This window comes from Cucurbita pepo, chromosome LG08, assembly GCF_002806865.2.
Source record: "Cucurbita pepo subsp. pepo cultivar mu-cu-16 chromosome LG08, ASM280686v2, whole genome shotgun sequence".
Taxonomy (NCBI): Eukaryota; Viridiplantae; Streptophyta; class Magnoliopsida; order Cucurbitales; family Cucurbitaceae; genus Cucurbita; species Cucurbita pepo.
The window spans coordinates 3,250,143-3,274,251 of NC_036645.1; the positions used below are offsets into that span (position 1 = coordinate 3,250,143).

Sequence of the window (24,109 nt, forward strand, 5' to 3'; positions counted from 1 at the left end):
CGAAAGTCTATCATCTCAAAATCCGACAATGTCTCAAAAAACAACATATAGGGATTTGACAATGATGCTACAAATTTACAAACAAAATCCGACAATGTCTCAAAAAACAACATATAGGGATTTGACCATGATGCTACAAATTTACAAACAAAATCCGACAATGTCTCAAAAAACAACATATAGGGATTTGACAATGATGCCACAAATTTACAAACAAAATCCGACAATGTCTCAAAAAACAACCTATAGGGATTTGACAATGATGCCACAAATTTACAAACAAAATCCGACAATGTCTCAAAAAACAACCTATAGGGATTTGACAATGATGCCACAAATTTACAAACAAAATCCGACAATGTCTCAAAAAACAACCTATAGGGATTTGACAATGATGCCACAAATTTACAAACAAAATCCGACAATGTCTCAAAAAACAACCTATAGGGATTTGACAATGATGCCACAAATTTACAAACAAAATCCGACAATGTCTCAAAAAACAACCTATAGGGATTTGACAATGATGCCACAAATTTACAAACAAAATCCGACAATGTCTCAAAAAACAACCTATAGGGATTTGACAATGATTCCACAAATTTACAAACGGATCCTAAGTAATTGTTGTTGTTCTTGGACGGATCTCATGGGGGAATCAAAATTTTTGTAATTTGGTTTGCAAAAGGAACTAATCCAATAGCTTATTCAAGTTTCTAACAAACTCAGAGTGAGAAGTGAAGAACATCAGTACATGGATAGTGATAGATGAACAGAAGAAACAGAGAAACAAACAAACAAACAGTTTAAAATTAAAAATCTAAGAAAAATAAAATAAAATAAAATAAGATTGGTCTAAATTCTTATCCAAATCTTGACCTGTTTGGGGGGGGNGGGGGGGGGGGGGGGGGGGAACTAATTTATGTCAATCACTATAAATGGATGCAGGGAATTAATAGAACAAATACTTCCAATCATGCAAGTCAATGACATTAACTGTGCTGCAACCCTGTAGGCTGTAGCCCTATCCTCTTCATTTCAAAAATATACCACAAACAACAAGAGTTATAAGCTCAACTTTGTACCTCATATTCGAGTCTGACCCTACACAACTTTTAAATTATATTATGATGGAAATAATTGTACGTACGTTTCAGAATGAATGATGCAGATTGCAGAGTTTTCACTCTTGTTAAAAAGAATAAATTCGAATAATATCAAAGGTTTGAATCTTGGTATTTTCTTTTTCTTTTTTTCGAATCGAAAAGAGGCAAGCTTTTAACCGCAAACACGTTTAAAATGAATGAATAGATCCAATATAATATCAACATCCAAACAAATTCAAGACAGATTATGAGTGAGATACAGTACCTGTTGTTTGGAGTGTGGTGGAGAAAAATCTGAATATCCACAAGACAATGGCCTGAAGAAGTTGAGCAGATTTTACCATCAGCAAACAGCAAACAGCAAACTTGTTTGGATTATGTGAACATTACAAGAACTCATATCAAAATACAATGGGAGTAGTTGCAGGAGTGGATAATTTCACAGGGGATAATGTGGTAAAATATGTTAAACCCACCACCAATATTAAAGGAAACAGCCCAACCCTCTCCTACTATAGGTTCCTCTTAATCAAACAACGAGGGAGGTGACAATAATGAACAAACAAGACATGGGGAACTCATTCATCAAACAATGTTAGACACACTATGTTATTTCCAACTACGAGCACGGTAGCAAACACTGCGAAAATAGTGCAATCAACAGCGGGTTCCTTCTTAAGCAGCCAAGCAAATCATTCTTGCTAATCTTCCCATCGCCATCGGTATCAAATAGTTTAAAGAGCTCACGAGCCTGCAATCACTCAAAATATAACAAAGATATAGTTCAGTGTGACTTACTCACTGCATGAAAATGGAATAGTGCGACATAGACGGTACCTCGTCGGTATTCAGATCAGGAATTGCGGGCTTTATGAATTCTTCTAGCTGATACCAATGAGTAGCCAGAGTATGAGAAATCGGCATTCATCCAAATGCACAGAAGTATTAAAAATAAACAAATAAAGGAACGAAAAGTTTACTTTTTGTTCTGAAATTTTATCTTCTTCGTCGCTACATTCAGTAAGGATAAGCTCACATGATCGCTGAAAACCTTGCAGCCTCATAACGTGCAAAGAGCCGAACAGGTACTGGAAGAAGCCAATAACTTAAGTTTTGAACAATGTGGAATCTAAAAGAATTAGCACCAACAACATACTATCTGCTTGGAATGCGTCATATGGTTCTTAATTAGTCAAATAATGGAACGATATTGTGGAAGTTCAATTAACAAGTAGTTTCAATTTTTTTCAACAGGTGTTTCAATTAATCAGTAATCATCCAACCAATGTGCCATTGTTTCTATGTTACAAGAATATTTTAGGCTTGAGAGAGAAAATATTGGCATTTAGACAGGGAGAGGACGGGGTAAAAACATCAAAAAATTGCTGAGAGAAGGAAAAACCTGCTTGAATGTTATTGTTCCCATCTTCTCTATGTCAATAAGAGAAAATATCTGCAGCACCCAAAGAACAAAAAAGGATTTTCAATCACTCAGCTCATGAACAAATTCTGAAAGAACAACTCAAACAAATAAAAATAAAATGTCAACCCCGATATTTATGACATTATGCCTTAAGACACTCCCAATTACCTTTCCACCGAGAAAAGCTTCATAATCTAAGAACAACATCAATTTCGAAGAAGTTCAACACCTAAGCTTAATGGAGGGAGAATCCCAATGTGACAGGGAATAGACGTCAACAATCTAAGCCACACAAACAAAATTAACTAGAGCATCTTATATTATTTTTGATATTTTACAAGTACTAATTTTTTTCCAAATATTAATAAATGGAAGCATCAAAAGACTTTTTTTTTTTTTCTTCTTTATTGCACAATGCATGTTGCTCCAATGAATTTATTTATTGTTCACATGTGAGTATCTACAACTTTTAAAGTCCTCCCCACTAGAAGAAACTAGCAAAGTTATGTTTACTTTAAGCATAAGCAACGTACATAAACCGTTTGAGAAACAACTGCTAGTAAAGCTATTGAAGCTAGAATAACTCACCTCTTCAGCAAGCGCACAAGGCTTGAGTCGTAGAGCTCCTACAAATCCATTATATGTAGCACGGCCACTGCAAAAAGAACAAACCAACGATATCAGAAAATTTTTATCGTAGGCATGTGAGAGCTATGATATCAGAGATTTATTTTATGGCTTCCTGCAGCATCGTACAGCTTTAGCTTTGGTTTTTTGATTCTTGGACCTTACAGCTTTCATTTGTACGGTAATCTTTCTTACTGTGAGTGTGTTTCTTTTCTCAGGACATTAAAATATATAGTAGTCCTTGAAATTACATCCTCAAATTTCAAAATCTTTATGATGTTTTTTACTAGAGAAGATATGTAACAGGACTTCAGTGTCACCAATTTCCTTCCACATTAAAAGTGAAGAGGNTTTTTTTTTTTTTTTTTTTTTTTTTTTTTTTTTTTTTTTTTTTTTGGTAAGAGACAACTTCACTATAAAAGGGATGTGCTATCCACAGCGGTATGTTCAGAAATTTAGATTGTTTGTTAATAACAAATTATATATTGTGAAGAAAATGCACGACTAAGGGGAGGAAAAGGTCTTGAAACTCGAGCTATATTATAAGAATATTATTTAAAGGAAACTCCAATTGGCGAATAATGAGAAAACAATGGGATAATAAAATTGAAAAGAAATGTTAGCATGCACTATGCCACATATATTAATTATCAGCAATTCCCACTCTGTATCCTCAAAAAGAATTCTAGTCCTCACTTTATCACATCAAACATTACAAACAAAATAGAAAACATGAAATATTTTGCACATGTGGAAGTAAAAAGTAGAATAGTACCTGGAGTCAGGATTCATGGACAGAAACTTATCAAGAAAATCAACAGCTTCTAGGCTGCTAACCTGTGACAAATGAGGGGGGAAAACCATTGTAATACACAATCAGAAAAGTATGTGAAATATAAGAGAGACGTTTCAGAAGGTAAAGAACTTAAACAAAAGGACTCACTTGGTCTATCTTGGATATTTCAATCATATAATCAGAGGGTCTCTCCTGCAAAATTGTTATCACAGCAAGGTAAATATAAAAAAAAAAATTAAAATATAAGCATTAATTCCAGATAAACAGCAGATGCTAAGATACAAGAAAGTAAAACAAAACCATAAAGACCATTAACATCACCAAGAGCATAACATGGCCGCACATGGATTGTAAATCTAATCAAGTTGAAACCCCTGGGTAGGTGGTGCATAGTAAACCAGATCCATCATTCACATTTAAACTGTATGTACCAAATTATTATTTTTTTTTTCACAAACTACTGAAACTTGCTTATATCAATAATGTGGAAAAATATGTGTTGAAAAAGGTCTAAAGGAAGCACTACTGTTACTATCCTCTCTCTTTCATTTTTCTTGATTGGAAGGCATTTTGTAGTGGTTTCCTTGGGCGGGGGAGGCCCTCATCCCCTGGCCCTTGGGCTGTCTTTCCAGTTTTTTGTTTATTATATCTTCGATGTTTCTTGTAGAAAAAGGTTCAAAGAGAAGCACAAGAGTTACAAATGTGAATTATTGGGGAGAACAAAGATATTAAATGCAACATTAGAAAGAAAAAAAATATATACATACTTGATTTGCCTCGGCAGCCTTGGTTAGAAGCATTAAATCTCCATATGAGTGAGCCGTTTGGACAACATTTAGTGCAGTGGCCATTGCAAGGCTAGTCTGCACGAATAATTTTTCAATTCTCAACAAGAAAAAAATATTGAACTGTGCAAAATAGAATAAGTAACCAAGCAAATAAGTTATTAGGTTATCACGAATAATTTTTCAATTCTCAACAAGAAAAAAATATTGAACTGTGCAAAATAGAATAAGTAACCAAGCAAATAAGTTATTAGGTTATCACGAATAATTTTTCAATTCTCAACAAGAAAAAAATATTGAACTGTGCAAAATAGAATAAGTAACCAAGCAAATAAGTTATTAGGTTATCACGAATAATTTTTCAATTCTCAACAAGAAAAAAATATTGAACTGTGCAAAATAGAATAAGTAACCAAGCAAATAAGTTATTAGGTTATAAAAGACATGTACTAGAATTTGATTAAGTAAAAAATAATTCCAACATACACACCGTCCACTTCCCAAGTGGTTCTCCACCCTTTTAGGCAATAAGCCTTAGTTATGAACTTATATGAGTACTTTTTATCCATGTTGAGTATCCTCGATTCTTTTAGGTATTGAAATTTATCGATTAACCACCTTAATTTGAATCAATGTTCAAATCCTCAAGTAAGGAAAGTGCAGTACAAGATTGAAAGAACAAACTGGAACTTGGAAGTGCAGGGTAAAGAAGAGTTAGGAGCATTAAAAATGAGATGATAGCTGCTTTTAACAAGAATTAAGGAATTGGCGATCTGAGATAGTGTCAATATGCAGAGAGAAAGTTGTTCAGACTGATGGTTTTCGTGAAAGAAATTTAAAAAGCCCAAGGAGAGAGGCAACAAAAAGGTGCCGCTTGAGTGAAGGAAGGTGCACTTAATAAAATACTAAATAAATCCAATCTACAACAACAGTAAGTAAAAAAAAATATATCCTTTTAAAGCATAAAAACATTAACAACACTAATTAATTAAATAATTACGAGAAATGGAGATATTCAGGCTAAAAAAAAGTAGGGACATTTTGTCTTTAAATACGAGGAACATTGTTATGATTAATGATCAGACAACACAAGCTTCAAATACAACTGGCATTTGTCATGGAGAAATTAAGTCGTCTTTAGTCAGGAAAGAAGATAGTGCCAGAATTATATTTATTCGAAGCCATCTGTTAGTCATGAGGAAAAATAATATGCACTCTTTTCTAACTTTCCTTCTTCTCGGTCTCTTCTTATTCATCTTTTCCGGTTATCCTTTTTTTTTTTTTGCCTTGACCTCCTATCTTTTTCATCCGTTGGTCATGGTCAGTTTGACGGACATATTAATAGGGTGCTCATATTGCTTCATAGCAAAGGCACTAAATGGCAAGAAATGGCGCACCAAGATAAGTGCCTGGTTGCTCGCCTTGGATACCTTCAAGACACTAACGCCTTATCTCACTCACTTCGCCTCTCGCCATAGGCGAGCGCGTGGTCTTGCCTCAACAACACTTTAGTACACATACTCTCACTTCCATAGGATTGCCAGTGGAGAAAGATCGAGAATGAAGATGAACAAGAAAGTACAAGAAAGTAAAAAAAGAAATTATGAACTCAGATAAGTAGAACCTTACTCTCTTAGCAAATTCAAGAGTGCTTTCTTTTCCATTATATCGCGGTGAAATAACAGGAAGATACTCAACCTGGTCAGATAATAAAATGTGACTTTAACATTGCCTAGATCAAATGAAATCAAAAGTTTTTTAACAGATGCAGGATAGAAAAAAGAATACCTCCAAGTAATTGTGAAATTGCATGAACATTCTAATCATGAGCTTTGGCAAAGAAACAAATCCCCTAGGCAAAATAGAATTTCACAAACAACACAGTAAGATATAGAGTTGGCACTAAATGAAAAAATTAAATGAGCAATGGGAACCTACCATGATTGGTCAAAGTGAACATGAGGATAACGAACAACGACAGGTTGGATTGAATAACCAGGAAGAAAAGCACCAAGTTGAAAAGAAATAAGAGACCTTCCATTTGTAGTGGTTCCCTCTGGAAATAACAGAACTCTTGGAAATCTATTGCAAGAAGCCTTTCTCTGTTTTCACATCCTTGAAAGCATAGTTTTCTATCAAAGATCTTAACATGTTGATCCAAGTCGATAATCAAACAAGAAAAAAATGGGAAGGGATACTAGATCATTCATTCACCATGCCCTCGTCATAAACCAAGTGTACAAGTTTTGACCATAGTTAAAAATAATAATAATTTAACTAAAACTAGATGCATTATTCATATAAAATATAATGCAACTTGTAAGTAATCAAATAAAGAGGTGCTTCAAAATTTTTAATGAGAAAATGGAAACAAAATGATTCAAAAGTGATTCACCAACCATTGTAATAAAAAGAATACCTGGAAGCTAAGGGCCCTTATTGAAGCACACACCAAACGTTTTTATTCTCAAAAGAAATAAGAATTTTTTTATATTAAAGCCCCAAGTCAATAAACAATGTCTCATACAACAATGCTCATCAACATGGGTATTATACACAAAATGATGTATAAGTACACGTAAAAGTTACAGAAACTTTTTACCTTTATTTCACTAATAGCATGCTTCTTTGATGTAGGTGAAAACCTATCTACATATATCACCTGAGAAATGTAAACAATAAATTAATGTACAGCATTTAATAACTAGATGACCTACTTAATTATGAACAATGTTTTAAGATGTCAAGTGCAAAAGTCCTAGGCCCGGCCCCTACACCTCACATCAAAGAAGCGAGGCTCCCTTAATGAAGGCATGCCTCAGGCTTCTGGTGTGCGCCTTGGCTCCTCAAGCCAAATTTAAATCTTTTTAACTTGAAGAAACTCATGAATATTCTTTAAAAATATTCATTTTCCCCATCAATCTCAAATAAGATCTCTACAGCTTCTCATCATCTTATTATTCTTGATACTACTTTTGTTGTACATAAAGAAGTTATTTATATTTTTCTATTGTCTGCCTCATTATAAAAAATAAAAATATTTAAAAATAAAAAACCAACTTTTTTATTTTTGGACCTAGCAGTAATAGCCCAGCAACGAGCTTTAAAAACACTGATTATGAACATTTATCAGGTATTCAATTAGGTAATGCTTCTTTACTTGGAAAGAGTTAATCGAGTCGTAAAGGGCATGAAATGACCTGCATAGCTCTGATAATGGTCCCAACAAAGGGAATGGAATCATGGGATTCAGCTGCGACCATAGTTGGAAATAACTCATAAAAATAAAAGATAGGTTCTATGTAAGATACATGATTTGATACAATAATTGGAGCAATTTCCCTTGGAGCAGGCTTCCCTTTTCTTGTTATCCATTGATATCTGAAGCAGAGGAAGAAAGACAAACAAAAGATAATCACTAAATTAGAAAAATAGTAGTCGACAAACAACATTATATATAAATTAACATAATCTGCGCTCAACAGAAGAGATAACCAATCAAACAGAATCCGTGCAAGAAATTTTTTTCCACCAAAAATGGCAAATATTTGGCATCATGAACTAGCATTCTAACAAATCGTAAAACCCCTTCTACTTCAGTAAATTTTCCTTTTCCTCTTATGTTTTGCTTGAAAGTATTAATAAATTCAAAGACATCCAGTAAGATTTTCAGGAATTGACGAGAGAATTCTAGTCATCTTTAGTTCAGAAATTTATTAATCCACTACTCATTCCAGTAACTTGCAACAATCTTCAAATGAAGTTTAGATAACATACAAAATAGCCAACACATCGAGAGATGATAGTACAGCTACAATGCAAATACAGCAGCAATTGAATAAGGACATGTCGTCGTTAAGAATTCCAACAAACACAGCAAAATTGAAATTCAGTATAGGTAGATGAAATTCAAACAAGAACCAGAAGCATTTCTCACCCAAAAGAAAAGAGAATACACCGCCCGCAAAGCCTCGTAACTCCCATAAGCCTACACCTCCACTTCGGCATCGGATTCTCCTTATCCTTCCACCCGTGAAGCGCCGTCTTAGTGGCTAAATATCCAACCAAAAGACATAGCCCAAACAGAACAAGACGTGCAAGCGCAATAGGTATGCAAACCACAATCTTAACCCACTCATAAACCCCACCGATACTCGGCGTGTTATTCCGAAACGGATCGACCGTTGTCGACTCGGGAACGGAGAATCCATCAGAGCCAAGAAAGGCAAAAGGATTGCGACAGTATAATCGAGTATGACCGTGATGGTTCCCGTTCTGATTATTGATCTGCTCCGGTGGACCGCCGTCGTCGTCTTCGATTCTGAGGATCACCTCGACGCCGTCTGAGGGCTCGGCGGGGAGCAGCGGCGAGGTGAGATCGTGGTCCGCCATTGATGGGATGGGAAGAAGGAAGGGAGAAAGAGAGAGGCCAATGAATGGATGGGAAAATGCCCAATTTCTCTGCGGCGGCTATGAGTCCGCGACCTGTCATTTTCCCGGGAATATTTTTTTTTTCATTTATTATTATTCTATAAAAGGAAATCCCCGTTATTAAGAAAACGAATATACTGGCACGTGCATGCACGTGGGAGTTATTTTTTAAAAATTTATATAACACGTGATTATAGTACCGAAATTTATTTATTTTTATTTACCTAATAATATTGGTTGACTATGATAATATCTTGAAGACAAAAAAAAAAAAAAAACATAATAAATTAAAATTTATAAACTTTAAAAAATATATATAATATAAATTTTAAGATTTATCTAATAAAATTTTAAATTTTAAATTTTATGTTAGATTAATGAGTTTAAAAAAATTAAATGTGTCGTTAACATATTAAATACAAAATTGAATGTTCGGGAACTTTCATGAAAAGTTTAAGATTTCCGTTCTTAATTACCGAGAAAAGCCACAAAACACTCGATAGTGAGACTCTCGAAGCTTTTGGACTTTACCCTGTATAGTTCTCCAGGCTGTTAAGGGTAGGACGTTTTCATTTCTTCTTATCTCTAAGGACGGTACTTTATATTTTATCACTTATGAAGGGTCCAATGCGTAATTACGTAACATAGAAACAAAAAACATGTCATGCACGAGAGCCAAGTTGGCAATGCTAGTCTGTAACCTACGAGTCCGATTCGTTACAAGATCTAAAGCTGACCTATAAACCTCAGGCTCAACTTGTCTTTCACGGTACCCTTTTTTATGGTCGATTAAAAAAACTAAAAAAACGTCACAAAATGTGGGTGACAAGTTTCCGGAGTCACGAAATCTCGGATATGTTGTAGTGAGCATACAGTACATCATCTACAACACAATTATAACGGTTTGAAACGATCCCGTCAATGACTAAAACGAAGCTTTTAAAAGTCTAGTAGTATAATCTACAACAAACGTCTAAAATTCAAGAACATTTTTAATACCGTTCAACTCGAGTAATCCTCGAACGGAGTCACCAAAGGCTTGTTCGAGAAAAACGCTTCCAAATTCTCGACCACCAATTGAGTCAATCCCACCATAGATTCAGTTGTTAAGACAGCAACATGTGGCGACAACACAACATTATCAAGATTAAACAGCTCCATAGGAACTTCAGGTTCATTCTCAAACACATCCAGCCCAGCTCCCCCAAGCTCCCCTCGAATCAAGCGTCGAACCAGCTCCATCTCGTCAACGATCGCCCCTCGGCCGACATTGACTATCACTCCATCTTTGCCTAACGCAACCATCACGTCCCTGTCGATCATATGGCGGGTTTCGGCCGTTAAGCCACAACAAATGATCAGGGCCTCACAGTTGGCTGCAAGTTCATGTACATTGGAATAGTAGGAGTATGGTACTAATGGCTTTTTGGTTCTGGAGTTGTATGAGATTCTGCACCCAAAACCCTCCAGCCTTTTGGCTACTTCTGTGCCTATTTTCCCCAATCCAACTATCCCAATTTGCTTGCCGCTTAACTGTCAATCATTTATAACCTTAAAACTCATCCGAATTAACGTAACCAGATCATTCGAACTAAATCTCGGATTGAAGAACTAAAATTTCATGTTTCGGCCATTTTTTGATAGTAAATTTAAAATTTCATGTCTCGGATTGTTAGTACTCTAGAGTCAGAAGTGTTTCAAAAATACCTAGAAATTTTCAAAAGTAACAACCGTCAGTACCCTAATACATGAGGTGTAGAAAGACAGATTAGACGTGTTTAAAAAATATCTTAATATATGAGGTCTAGATAGACGAGTTAGACGTGTTTCAAAAATACCTAGTATTTTTAAAAAATAACAATTGTTGGTACCCTAGTACACGAGGTGTAAATAGACGGGTTAGACGTGTTTCAAAAATACCTAGAAATTTTAAAAGATAACAACCGTTAGTACCCTAATACATGAGGTTTAGATAGGCCGGTATTAGTACACTAATACATGAGGTGTAGATAGACAGACGTTAGTACCCTAATGCATGAGGGTAGATAGACAGACGTTAGTACCCTAATACATGAGGTGTAGATAGACAGGCGTTAGTACCCTAATGCATGAGGTGTAGATAGACAGACGTTAGTCCCCTAATACATGAGGTGTAGATAGACAGACATTAGTACACTAATACATGAAATGTAGATAGACAGGCGTCAGTACCCTAATACATGCGGTGTAGATAGACAGATTAGACATATTTCAAAAATACATAAGAATTTTAAAAAATAACTCCCATTAGTACCTTAATACACGAGGGGTAGATAGACATGCGTTAGTACCCTAATACATGAGGTGTATATAGACAGACGTCAGTACCCTAGTACATGAGGGGTAGATAGACAGACGTTAGTACCCTACTACACGAGGCNCCCTAGTACATGAGGGGTAGATAGACAGACGTTAGTACCCTAATACACGAGGTGTAGATAGACAGATTAGACATATTTCAAAAATACCTAAGAATTTTAAAAAATAACTCCCGTTAGTACCCTAATACACGAGTTGTAGATAGACAGGCGTTAGTACCCTCATACACGAGGTGTAGATAGACAGATACCCTAATACACGAGGTGTAGATAGACAGATACCCTAATACACGAGGTGTAGATAGACGGGTACCCTAATACACAAGGTGTAGATAGACAGATACCCTAATACACGAGGTGTAGATAGACGGNAAAATAAAAACGTAACACGAGGTATAAATATATCTATTTAAATTTAAACCAAAGTTTAAGATATTTTTGTCATCACGAGCATTAAACCGCTTATATTTTATGTTCTAGTACTTTATGTTTTTTTTTTAAATGTCAGATTTATCAATAATTTGACTTGACGTTTCGAAAGTGTCACGTAGCCATTTTCTTTTTTTTAATTTTAAAAATTTTTAAAAATATAATGAAATTACTAAAACTTTTTAAAACTCTAAATAAAGTTTATTTTTAAGGGTATTTTTAGAACTAACTATTTATATTATTTTAATTTAAACAAAATTTAAAATGCTTTAACTTTAAAAATAAATAAATAATAGGACCTTTAATCCGAGGGAAAATTTCCGTTGGGAAGGCCAAATCCCCTGCTTCACGAACCGATCACCAGCCGAAACTTTCATAAGAACATCGATCAGTAATCCAACCGCCAAATCGGCGACATCTTGAGAGAACAAGTTTCCAGCATAGGCGATCGCGATTTCACGGCGGCGTAATTCCGGCAAGTCGAGGTGGTCGAGGCCAGTGCTGGTAGTGACGACGAGCTTGAGCGCGGGGAGGCAGTCGAGAATGGCGGAGGTGAGTTGGATGCCGCCGCCGGGGATGAGCAAGGCTCGGGCGGATTGGGCGAAAGAAGAGAGGAATTGGAGTAAAGGAAGGTCGGAATTTGATGGTTTAAGGAAATGAAATCTGTTGGAGAATTGGGATTCCAGAGAGGGTAAGACCCATGGAAACCCTAGAACCAGAACTTCGGGAAGCTCGCCGGAATGGCCTCCGGATGCCATTCAATTTTACAACAAAATTATGCGGATAATTGGAAATGGAGAAAATATGGAAAATTAATTTTTTTTTTTTTATTATTATTATTTTTTTTGGATAAGAGCTAGATCCTAATTTGTGGGCACAATTATTTCATCCATGCAAAACAAAAATAATATATATATATATATATATATATATATATATATATATTATTTTTAGACAAAATAATTTAAAATATATTTAGTTTATTTCATTAATATTCTTAATTTAAAATATTTCATATATATATATTGGTTAAATTGAAAAAATAAAAAATAAAAACCCTAAGTTTTATATTTTATCTTAATAAAAATATACTCTTCAATTTTTAAAAAATATCTTCAATATTAATATTATATTTAAAAAATAAAAATAAAATTCTTATAGTAAATAAATGGGTTTTTTTTATTTAAATAATAATAATGTTATTTTTTAAATTTCATAGGTTTTTATACAAAAAAATATCCACACCTCCCCTTAATCGAGACTTGACTCCTTTGCCTTTTGGAGTCCGTTGTTTGATGAACACGACTCTCCACAATTGTATGATATTGTCTATTTTGAGCATAAGCTTTCGTGGCTTTGATTTGGGCTTTGCCTTTTGGAGTCCGTTGTTCGATGAAAACGACTCTCTAAAATGATATGATAGTGTCCATTTTGAGCATAAGCTCGATTTGCTTTAGGCTTCCCAAAAGACTTCGCAGTAAAGAGTATTTTTTAGATAAAATATATATATATTTTGTTAAATTGAAAAAAAAAACCCCTAAATTTTATATTTTATCTTAATAAAAATATACTCTTCAATTTTAATATTATATTTAAAAAATAAAATTAAAATTATTATCATAGAGGGAGTATTTTTTCATTATAAATTCATGATCATTCCCTAAATTAGTAGATGGGGGACTTTCATCATCCAACCGATATAAGGCCACTGACCTTCTTTGGCTGGCCCCCACCCCTTGTAACGAGGTCAACCCGTACGTGCTCCTTTCGTTTAACGAGATAGCTTACTAGCTCTTTCGGCTCATAGCAGCAGTATGAAAAACGAAATCCTCATATTGAGTTGAGTCCGCATTGCCATACAAGCCAACATCGGCCAAATCAAGAACTTCTATTTTTTCTTTAACGAAAGCAGATCTAACAGTTTCGAGAAAACAAACAAACTTCTTTTAAAGGAGTCACTCTGCCTTGATCACTGTGGACATACGCAGCTCCCGCTTTACCTTCGCCTACCGGAAAAAGGAAAGTTCCTCACGATAGGCCCTCCCAGCTCCCGAACATCTTTCTATCAATCGAGAGAGGTACAAAATAGTACAACAAAACAATAAGATATTTCATTTTGTTGTCTGCCAAGGAAATGAGACCAGGGAACTTGGGCCCATTTTCTCTTCTATTTGGTGGCTCGATTTTTCTCGTGCTTTAGTCCATTGTATTTCGGGTTGGATTTTATTTATTTAGTATTATTATTTTGCTTAGTATGTTTTTTAAAATTTTAAAATTTAAAATATTATTGAATAAATTTTTGAATTTATAATTTTTTTTAATGGCAATTTGGAAAAATCATTTGAAATATTTTAATTAAGAATATTAATGAAATAAACTAAATATATTTTAAATTATTTTGTCTAAAAATAAATAAAATGTGGAATCCCTAATACCGTTCTTCTCACTTCCTCCACCATTCTTCACGCCGTCTCATCCTTCGTTGCAGGAGCGCAGGTGTCGCCGCTATCTCCTCCTCCATTTCAGTGCTGCCGCCGCCGTGTTTCTTCTGCTCGTGCCGCCGCAGCCTCCTCCTAGTGAGTTTCATTTGCACTGTCTACTCTCTTGTTGTCACTGGTATTCTCCCGAGTTACGTCTATGCTTTTCGTCTCTCCTGATGAACACAGATTAGAACTTGGCTAATGAAAGAATGGAGGATTTTTTTTTGGTTTTTTCTCTTCTTAATAGCAATAGTGAGTAGTTGTGAATAGCAACGAACAAAACCTCGCGGAAATTTGCGTTTTCTTTTCGAACTGCCTTTTGCTTTGTTGTTGCATATATCTATCAGTCGAGGCTATCTGTATATTTTTTTGATCTTGCTGAATAGATTTGTTGCAGATCTGTCAATCGAGCCTATCTGTATATTTCTTTGGTCTCTTCTGAAAATTGACATGTTGAATTTTTCAGCATCTCTTATTTATTTATCAGACAATTGGTCGAAATAATCTATCATTCAATTCTGTTCTAATTCCTAACTTGTAAGAGTTATTTGGATTGACCGAAGAACTTTTTATTTTTATAGATTGTAGTTGGATATATTTATATATTCGTAGATTGTAGTTGGATAGAAGACAATTAGTTCTTCTTACTTTTTTATTTTTAAACTGAAATTGTCTCCCTCCTATTAACCAATGCGATCTTGCAACGCAAAACTGGGGAGTTCTTCCCTTAACACCGTCAAAGGTCAATGGAAAACCATTCTGAATTTCTGCTCCTTCATACATGATTGATTGACATACATAATTGGTGATGGAGCAAACACTTCCTTTTGGAAAGATATCTGGCCGAGGGAAGAAAATTTCCTTTTATTTTTATCTCTCTCTTAGTGAAGAAAGGGCAGTTAAAGATATGTGGCATGCTGAATGATGAAACCGTGGACTAAGAAGAAACCAAATAGATGTTGAGATTGAGGACTATGCACCCCTGCTGCAAAGTTTAGATTCGGCCACTCTATCACAAAGGATTAGCTAGTGCTTTTGGAAGTTTCTGCCAAATTGAACATTTACCATCAGCTCCCTTTTGCATGATCTTTCTCCTACAAGTAGCAATGCTTCACCACAACTTTATTGAAACCGAGCTTTCATTGATAAAAATGAAAGAATAACAAGCTTTTCATTTGAGAAACTGAGCTTAGGGTAGTGATGTGGAAAGATCGACCCTAAGAAACCCGGGAACTCTCCTACAAGGCCATCAACACGAATGACAAGTTTCAAAGAAGGATGCCTCACTGGAATCTATCTCCACAGTGGTGTTCTACTTGCAAACATAGTACAGAAACACAACCTCACCTCTTGATTAATTGTGAATTTGCAAAGGCATTCTGGAACCATTTACTGTTAATCTTTCAATGGCAAACAACACTGCCAGATGATCTTAAGCTACTTCTCTCGCTTACTTTAGGAGGTCATCCCTCCAAAAGAGATAAGAAGCATCTTTGGTAGAATTTTATTAGTGCATATCTCTGGAACATTTGGGAGAATTTTCCAGGATAAGGAATACTCCTTTAGTAGGTTTTTGATGCTATAGTTAACAGGGTTATGGCTTGATGAAGATGTTCTCTTCTTTCTCATCACGTCACAATCTCCCTCCTTTTCAATTGGAGAGATCTTTTGTAAATCTCCCTATAGAGGGTCTCTGCCTCTTTTGTAGTTTCATGTATCATTGAATTTTTTTTCTTATAAAAAAATTTAAATAATGCAATAAACAATGTTTCTTCGAGTTTACTGGTAATAAGAGTTGTCCGTAGACTCTGTACTCATGTACTTGATTTACAAAGTTAAAGAAAATATTTAGGATAATTAGTCCTAAGTGTGGAGGGCTTAAAGGAAACCTAAAGATTCTCCATTTTAGGCACTTTTATGTAAAGTATAGATAGATGTAGATGTAGATACATATCATTATTATTATTGTTGTTGCTATTATTTTTTACTTGCTCACACATCTATATTCTTGTATTAGATGACAACTCCAGAATTGTTTGCTCAAGATGAAGATGTGACTCATGACAAAATGCAGATGCAAAGGTCAGAAAAGACTAAGTGGCCTGATGGTCCAGATAAAAAGAATGACGGAGAGAAGAAGAAAAAGAAGAGGAAGAAAGAACATAAAACCCATAAGAACGAGCAAAAAGAAGAGACAGAATCTGAGACAGAACCATGGGCAAAGAATGAAGAAATAGAAACCGAGACAGAAACTTGCGTAAAGAAAGACAAGGGAATAGAAAAGCAAAAGAAGAAAAAAGCTAAGTTGTTGGAGGGCATTGATGGAGATAATTGTGAAAGAGGGCCAGATGAAGGGAAGGAGAAGAAGAAAAAGAAACAAAAAACTGAGGATTCTAGAGACAATTCTTTATATATTAAGGAGAAGAAGAAGAAGAAAACTAAGTATGTTGAGGGTGGATCACAAGAAAATGTTCATGAAGGAGGAGACGGATTGACGGAGAACGAGGACGTTGTTGGTCCTTCTGAAAGACCTTCTCCCAAGGGATCATCTAATTATGAAAGAGGGTCAGATGGAGGGAAGGAGAAGATGAAAAAGAAAAAGAAACAAAAAACTGAGGATTCTAAAGAAAGTTCTTCACATATTAAGGAGGAGAAAAAGAGGAAGAAAACCGAGTATGTTGAAGGTGGATCACAAGAAAAGGTTCATGGAGCAGGAACAGGATTGACAGAGAACGAGGACATTGGTCGTCCTTCTGAAAAACTTTCTCCCAAGGGATCATCTAACCGTAAACGAGGGCGAGATGAAGGGAAGGAGAAGAAGAAAAAGAAACAAAAAACTGAGGATTCTAGAGACAATTCTTTATCTATTAAGAAGGAGAAGAAGAAGAAAACTAAGAATGTTGAAGGTGCATCACAAGAAAAGGTTCGTGAAGGAGGAGCAGGATTGACAGAGAACGAGGACGTTGTTGGTCCTTCTGAAAGACCTTCTCCCAAGGGATCATCTAAGAAAGTCAGATTTTCAGAAGATGTTGAGATTTTTCCAATAGCTGATGGCAAAAGTAGAAAAAAAACTAAGCAAGAAGATGATGGCAAAAGTAGAAAAAGTACTAAGCAAGAAGATGATGGTTTAATAAGAGGCAAGCGGTTTTCCAAAGAAGAAGATGAGATAGTTAAAATGGCTGTCATGCAATACATTCATGAACACGGGCTTGGTGATGAAGGTCTCAAAAAGGTTCTTAAATGTAGGGAGTTTCCTGAACTGAAAAATTGTTGGAAGGACATAGGAAAATCCTTACCTTACAGACCTTATTTGAGTGTATACTATAGAGCTCACATCTTGTTTGAAAGGGACGAGTCGCGTAAATGGACACCCGAAGAATATGAAATTGTTCGTAAGTTTCACGAAAAATATGGATCGGATTGGAAAGGATTGGCTGATGCTCTTGGAAAACATAGGTTTCATGTGAAAGATACATGGCGACGAATAAAACTCACCAATATGAAGAAAGGACGTTGGACACAAGACGAGTACCAGAAATTATTTGATCTAGTTAACACAGACCTGCGAAACAAGGTTTCCGAGGAAAAAATATCCAAGCACGGAATGCTACGTGACAATATCTGCTGGGGAGCAATTAGCGACAAGTTGGCCACGAGATCAAATGCTCTTTGCTGCATGAAATGGTATCGCCAGTTAACATCACCAATGGTTGCTGAGGGTGAATGGGAAGATGTCGATGACTACCGACTTGTCGATGCTCTGTCCAGCTTGGACGCTGTCTCCATCGAAGATGTGGAATGGGACCAACTGCTTGAGCATAGGGATGGTGATATATGTAGAAAGAGGTGGTCTCAGATGATCAAACACATAGGTGATAATGGCAACAAGTCATTTTCTGAACAAGTTGAACTGCTCTCCAAGCGATATAGCATTGATGTACTTGAAGCAAGAGAAGCCTTTGATGATGCACCTATAGTTGATTAAGCAAAACATGGTTCAACGAGGAACTCATAGCTTGCTTATTCATTGCATCTCCAAAGTCTTCCTGTTCTGTAAGTCGTTTTTTGTTTCTGCTTATTTAATTTGTTAGTAACTACCATTGAAAGTAATAGGAGTTTTTTTGTAGACCACAATTTCTCTTGAACATCTTTAATCTTGAGCTGGGCCTTTGGTCAAATTATGTTCTATAAGTTATCTGTTCATTGTTTTGATCAGACAATTTAGAAGTTTGAGACAGGAAAATCTTAGGTAATATCTTGCATTTATAAATTGAAAGTTGGAAAATAAGAACAATAAAATGGGATCCTAATTTAAACCAATGGCCTTCTTTCTTCATCTTTTTCGCTTCTTATTTGATGTGCTGCCATTTCATTGTCAATGTTAGCAGGTCTTGAACTCTCGGTACTCGGAAAAGCTCTGTTTTTCGGCTTGTAATCGGGTAAGAGCTTCAGTGTGATCCCCATACCTATAAGTAGTAGACCTGTCGCATGTTGTTCACTTAATGGCTTTGTGAATATCAAGTAAGATAGCAATAATGTCACTGCCTTTCTAGCTGTTGTTATCTGTGACAGAATTCAATTGTTTTGAGGTGTTAGTAGGATCATAATAATTCAAAGTTTCAATCCTATTCTCAATCATTAATAGTCCTAGGAAATTTAGTGTAGACACGTTTTTTAAGCCCCCTATGATGCATTTTGAAAATTGTGATTATTTTCTCACATTTTCTTTACAATCGCTTTTAGAACAAAAAATCACACGGTTATCAAATGAGGCCTTAGATGTCGAGATTTCGAACAACTTTTATGCGGCGTTTTGAGACAATATTTTGAAAATTTAAGGATTAGAGAAAATTAATAGGAAAGTTTATGATTAAACTAGGACTTGGATCATAATTCAACAGATGCACTCAACTAGGTTCAATGATCATATCCTCTTTGGAATGCTGAAACTGAGAGGCATCATTTCTAAAAATGGATGAAAGAAAAAGCTATGGACATTTATGAGATGCTTGAAAGAGCATTGAAAACTCCATAACTTAGCACATGTAGGAGTGGCAAGTAAAGTGAGATAGGTTTTTAAGAAGTGAATATTTACCATGGCTGTGGTAGCTGCCCCAAATAGGGCAATGAGTGAAAGAACAGAGACTTGGCCGATGTAGGTCGCCATGGCTTCAAAAACCAACACTCCGTATACGTATTTGTGCTGCATAATACGTTGTATTGTATTCTCAGAACGTGTATTTCCTCAGCAAATTAGGGGGTGAAAAGGGGAGAGAGATGGAGAGAGAGAGAGAGAGAGAGAGAGAGAGAGAGAGAGCTAACTGTTACCTGAGAACATGAAGTCCATGCTTTAAACAATTCTCCTGTCAAAAGCATGGGCGGGATCAAGAAAGGCAAGCCAACGACAGTCGAACAAAACAGCATCTCCATCTGTTTGGTTACTTTGGAATTAATTTATTATCACATGTAAACAACCATAGAAACAAGAATATAGCACATGAGGATCCACACCTGTGTCGTTTCGGGATTCATGGTAAAGATGGCTTCTTGCAAATTACCAAGAAACGAATCCATGATTAGAGCGCCCGATATCATGATCACACCGAGAATACTGAAGTTCGGAGATGTTTGTGCATCTGCTAATGTGAAGATGATCAAACCCACAACCAAAAGTACAGCCGAAACATATTCGTGAGCTGGATACTTTCGTCTAAGGCCGGGTATGAATGCGCCCATTATCATCACGGGCAAAACCTGAAACATCAAAACCTAATTAACTTCAAGCAACGAATCGGAAAATCTAATGTTCATTTCAATTCTAACTTTCATCATGAATACCAATATGAAGAAGGAAAAAACCAAACTAAGCATCAACTTTATAGCAAAATGTTTGAATATACTCTTTGTATTATTTTTTTTTCTCCAATTAAATCCTCAATTTCACAAAAGGTTAAAATTGTTCATAGATGATGTGAAGCAAAANAAAAAAAAAAACTATGCATTTAAATAATAATAATAATAATTCAAAATAATAATAATAATAATAATAAAAGTATAAAAAAAAACTACCGACTCTAGCTGTAATAATGGGACCATAGGAATCCATGTCATGCTACGAATAACCCTCATAATAAATTTCTTTTTTGACATTTAGTAAATTAAAAAAAAAAAAAAAAAGTCAACACCTAAAGGATGAAATTAAAATTATTTAAAAGATTAGGAAAAATATTAAAGGATGAAATTAATTTTTTCAAAAGATTAGGACAAAATTAAAGGATGAGATAAGAATTTTAAAATGTCAAAATTAAAAACTTAAAAAGATTAGGAAACAATTAAAGGAGGCAATCGAAATTTTTAGAAGACCGACAGAATTAAAGAATGAAACAAAAAAATATATATATATATATATATATATATATATATTAGGAAAAAAATTGAAAAAAATACATAAATATAGTGAATTAAATTATATATATATATATGAAAGTTCAACTCAAGCTAACTATTCAAAATTTTAAAAATCAAACTTGTGGTGAATGGATACTATACTGATCCCCATCAGATTCAATCACAACAAGCTGCAAATCATTTATCAATGAGACTATCAATCGACATTCGAGACAACAAATCCTTTTTCAACGAGATTGTCAATCAACATTCTGAGACGACAAATCAATTTTCTAGAGAATATCGATTGACATTCGAGACAGTAGATCATTTCTCGATGAGATTATCGATTGACCTTCGAGACGAGATCATTCGAGACAACATGTCATTTCTCTAGAGATTATCAATCAACATTCGAGACTACAGATCGTTTCTCGATGAGATTACCGATCAACATTCAAGACAACATATCATTTCTCTAGAGATTAGCAATCGACATTTGAGACAACATATCATTTTTCAACGAGATTATCAATCAACATTCGAGACATAAACTCACAAAGACCAGCTGATTTTTCATACGTATTCCCAAACAAACAAGATTTCATAGCATATCTACACAAGAACAAGCCAAATTTACCTTAGTAGATTTGAACATAAGCTGAGCAGGATAGTTAAGAAAAGCCAAAGATCCTTTGGTGAGGCCATGGGAACCCATCAACACAGCAGAAAGCTTTACATAAGTCTTCCAAGGATTAACCATTTGCTTGGCAGTGAATCCTTGGAGATAAATCAGAAAAAGATACACAAATCCTTGAATAAATGTGAAGTACCATCCATAACTGCAGCAAAGAAATTCAATATTGGGTGAAATTAAAGAAATGCGTTATGGAAATTTCAAGGGCATAAGAAGTTTTATGTCAAACGCTCACCTGAATTGCAGCTTGTTATATACATATTCCTAAACATTAGGCAGAAATCGAGATTCAGTTCATGTAATAATTTCAATCCCCAAAATTGAAACCAGTAGCATATGAACAGATAAACGGATCAACCAAGCAAGTATTTGATACGGAAATGGAATTATGAGGATCTTTAGGTTGAATGCCGAAATCAAAGAGTACGAAATTTTCCGAGCGATTTTCTTTCTTTCCCCAAATTGCATTTTCTCGAGAAACAAACAGAGTAACATGCAGCAACGGAATCACAAATCTCCTTCAATAAATCAAACAAAAACTAAAACCGAATACAAAAAATCAAACAAACAGTACAATAGAATAGCCGTATAAGTCCAGAATTTCCTCGGGAACCAAACAGAAAAGAGAAAATCCGAAAAAGAAACAATACCTCACAGATGCCATTAACTAAGTAGCCAAAGAAAAATCCAGAAGAGCAAATGAGAAACTGGTGCCATTTAGGGCGCTCGGTGAGGGAAATCCCAAACAGAGTCCGAACTTGTTCGTCGTTCTTCATAGTCGCCTGCTCGTCTTCTTCTTCCTCCCCCAATCAATCAACGAAGGCAAAAGTGACGAAGAAATCAAAAGGAGGGAGAAGAATCTGAGACTGAAATTGAAGGAATCAAGAACACGAATCCATTGAAATGGACACCGAAGAAACTTGCATGTTAGAGAGAGAAAATCTGTTGAGAGACATTTAAAAGAGTGAAGAATTGAGTTTATGTAGAAACGTTGGCGCGGAGCCGGCGGTGAAAGTGGACGCTGATTCACGTTACATTCTAAGCTCCGCGCTGGNTTTTTTTTTTTTTTTTAATTATTATTATTATTATTATTATTTAATTATTTCTTGTTGTTTAAAAAGTATTTTTTTTTTAATATTTTAACAATTATAATTTTGGTTAAGAAAGTTAGAATTTAATTTTAGACTCGATCTCGACTTTGACACGTGACACTTAGCTATCGTGTCGTGTGTTCAATATAATGATTAGGTTCAAAAAATATTTTGCACTAGCTCGAATTTTTTGACTGGTGTTAGGTTATTGACCCGAGCAACGCGAATTCAGTTCACAATCCATTTTTATGTTGAATTGGGTTGTCGGGTTATTTTTTTAATTGTTTAAAAAATAGTACATATCCACTGTACATATTACATTAATAACTAAAATCTCATAAGACTCAAATATTCTTTTTTTTTTTTTTTATAATAATCTCAAAAGTAGAGCGGGTTTGGATTAGGATTAGGTTGTAACCCTATTTTCGGGTTGATTATGTTGATCGGATCAAAAAAATGTCAACTCGAAACCCATATGAATTTTTTCGTTTTTTTCTTTTTTTAATTTAACTCAATTTATGAAAAATTAAAATAAATTTATATTGATAAAAAGGAAAAATTTTCAATTTCCCTTCTAAATTTATTAACAAAATTGGTAGAAATTTTGAATTTTATTATTATTTATATGTAATTTTAATTTTAATAGACAATTTTCATATTCACTAATAAAGATTGATTTAGAAAAACGTGCATTATGTGGACGGTTCGATCATCTCTATTTATGATCTGACGGCTACATTGGCACTTGATGCTGTGGATTTGCGCGTACTGGATAAAAACTCTTATGCCGCGTCTACTTCAAAATAGGAAATTCGAGACAAGGGTAGATAAGTAATTTACAAATTTCACAGTTTAATTTATCCAAAAATGTATGAATATTAATACCTATGAAAAGGGAATTTCCATAAATATATAAATATAAATATAAATGTTGGTCTAAATTTAGTTTTTATATTATTTATTTCTGTCCTCATAATTTTATTTTTTCTATTTCTTATGCATATTTATTTTAGATTTTTTTTATCAATTTTGTAAATAAAAAAATTATATATTGTCAAATAAAATTATAAAATAACAAAATAATTTAAAATGTATTTCAAATAATAATAATAATAATATGATGATAACGGAGGATTAATGCTAATAAATGATTAATTATTATTTTAAATGAATTGATTTTAGGTCTGAAATTTATTTTAATTCTCAAGGAATTAAATAAAATTAATTCCTATTTTAATCATTAAATTTTAACCATTTTACATAAAAAAAAAAATAATAATTTAATATGCTCTTGATTTATTAAATAAAAAATTGATATAGACACTACGTTTAGGTGTTGGATTCTAAAACCAAGAATTTAAAATTCTTTATTACAAAATTTAAATTATAATTAATTAAAAAAAAGTCAACTACAGCACTAATTAAAACAACCTTCTAAAATAAAATATAATATTAAAAGAATAAAAATTAGTAAAAAACGAATAAATGACAAAATCTCGT

At 34.4% G+C, this 24,109-nt stretch overlaps 4 protein-coding genes across 7 annotated transcripts; 1 reads left to right on the forward strand and 3 right to left on the reverse strand.

The window, feature by feature from the left end:
* Positions 1-1,424: 1,424 nt before the first annotated feature.
* On the reverse strand, positions 1,425-9,217 carry LOC111800269 (lysophospholipid acyltransferase LPEAT2-like). The gene is made up of 14 exons (XM_023683885.1): positions 8,675-9,217; positions 7,938-8,118; positions 7,340-7,399; positions 6,676-6,839; positions 6,526-6,589; positions 6,367-6,435; positions 4,720-4,815; positions 4,100-4,144; positions 3,932-3,993; positions 3,118-3,184; positions 2,509-2,559; positions 2,087-2,194; positions 1,944-1,991; positions 1,425-1,857 (listed from the first exon to the last, which is right to left on the reverse strand). Exons 1-14 carry the CDS (start codon positions 9,127-9,129, stop codon positions 1,726-1,728), a joined length of 1,602 nt encoding a protein of 533 aa, XP_023539653.1. The 5' UTR covers positions 9,130-9,217; the 3' UTR covers positions 1,425-1,725.
* Positions 9,218-9,967: 750 nt separating this feature from the next.
* LOC111800271 (glyoxylate/hydroxypyruvate reductase HPR3-like) lies at positions 9,968-12,749 on the reverse strand. Its single transcript, XM_023683886.1, has 2 exons — positions 12,254-12,749; positions 9,968-10,701 (listed from the first exon to the last, which is right to left on the reverse strand). Exons 1-2 carry the CDS (start codon positions 12,710-12,712, stop codon positions 10,171-10,173), a joined length of 990 nt encoding a protein of 329 aa, XP_023539654.1. The 5' UTR covers positions 12,713-12,749; the 3' UTR covers positions 9,968-10,170.
* Positions 12,750-14,378: 1,629 nt separating this feature from the next.
* Positions 14,379-19,069, forward strand: LOC111800009 (RNA polymerase I termination factor). 4 transcript variants are annotated; one of them, XM_023683582.1, is made up of 3 exons: positions 14,379-14,530; positions 16,452-18,487; positions 18,820-19,069. In XM_023683582.1, the coding sequence occupies exon 2, from the start codon at positions 16,452-16,454 to the stop codon at positions 18,417-18,419; it is 1,968 nt and encodes a 655-aa protein (XP_023539350.1). In that variant the 5' UTR covers positions 14,379-14,530; the 3' UTR covers positions 18,420-18,487; positions 18,820-19,069. The 4 variants fall into 4 exon arrangements, with proteins under 4 accessions (XP_023539350.1, XP_023539348.1, XP_023539349.1 ...); XM_023683580.1 differs by having other exon boundaries at positions 18,823-19,069; XM_023683583.1 differs by having other exon boundaries at positions 14,386-14,570; positions 18,823-19,069.
* LOC111800010 (UDP-galactose/UDP-glucose transporter 2-like) lies at positions 18,667-22,510 on the reverse strand. Its single transcript, XM_023683584.1, has 7 exons — positions 22,169-22,510; positions 21,754-21,782; positions 21,462-21,663; positions 19,946-20,188; positions 19,763-19,864; positions 19,530-19,637; positions 18,667-18,997 (listed from the first exon to the last, which is right to left on the reverse strand). The coding sequence occupies exons 1-7, from the start codon at positions 22,292-22,294 to the stop codon at positions 18,746-18,748; spliced, it is 1,062 nt and encodes a 353-aa protein (XP_023539352.1). The 5' UTR covers positions 22,295-22,510; the 3' UTR covers positions 18,667-18,745.
* Positions 22,511-24,109: the final 1,599 nt, after the last annotated feature.

What these genes read in the sequence shown, in the direction of transcription:
- LOC111800269 (XM_023683885.1), bottom strand. Translation starts at nt 9,129, where the DNA reads ATGGCGGACCACGATCTCACCTCGCCGCTGCTCCCCGCCGAGCCCTCA. An exon ending in GTTCACTTTGACCAATCATG is followed by an intron (nt 6,590 to 6,675) that starts GTAGGTTCCCAT and finishes TATTTTGCCTAG; the next exon opens with GGGATTTGTTTCTTTGCCAA. An exon ending in AAATATCCAAGATAGACCAA is followed by an intron (nt 3,994 to 4,099) that starts GTGAGTCCTTTT and finishes CATTTGTCACAG; the next exon opens with GTTAGCAGCCTAGAAGCTGT.
- LOC111800271 (XM_023683886.1), bottom strand. Translation starts at nt 12,712, where the DNA reads ATGGCATCCGGAGGCCATTCCGGCGAGCTTCCCGAAGTTCTGGTTCTA. An exon ending in AATTTTCCCTCGGATTAAAG is followed by an intron (nt 10,702 to 12,253) that starts GTCCTATTATTT and finishes AATGATTGACAG; the next exon opens with TTAAGCGGCAAGCAAATTGG.
- LOC111800009 (XM_023683582.1), top strand. Translation starts at nt 16,452, where the DNA reads ATGACAACTCCAGAATTGTTTGCTCAAGATGAAGATGTGACTCATGAC.
- LOC111800010 (XM_023683584.1), bottom strand. Translation starts at nt 22,294, where the DNA reads ATGAAGAACGACGAACAAGTTCGGACTCTGTTTGGGATTTCCCTCACC. An exon ending in TTATGTTCAAATCTACTAAG is followed by an intron (nt 20,189 to 21,461) that starts GTAAATTTGGCT and finishes TTGATGTTTCAG; the next exon opens with GTTTTGCCCGTGATGATAAT. An exon ending in GGGCAGCTACCACAGCCATG is followed by an intron (nt 18,998 to 19,529) that starts GTAAATATTCAC and finishes ATTCTGTCACAG; the next exon opens with ATAACAACAGCTAGAAAGGC.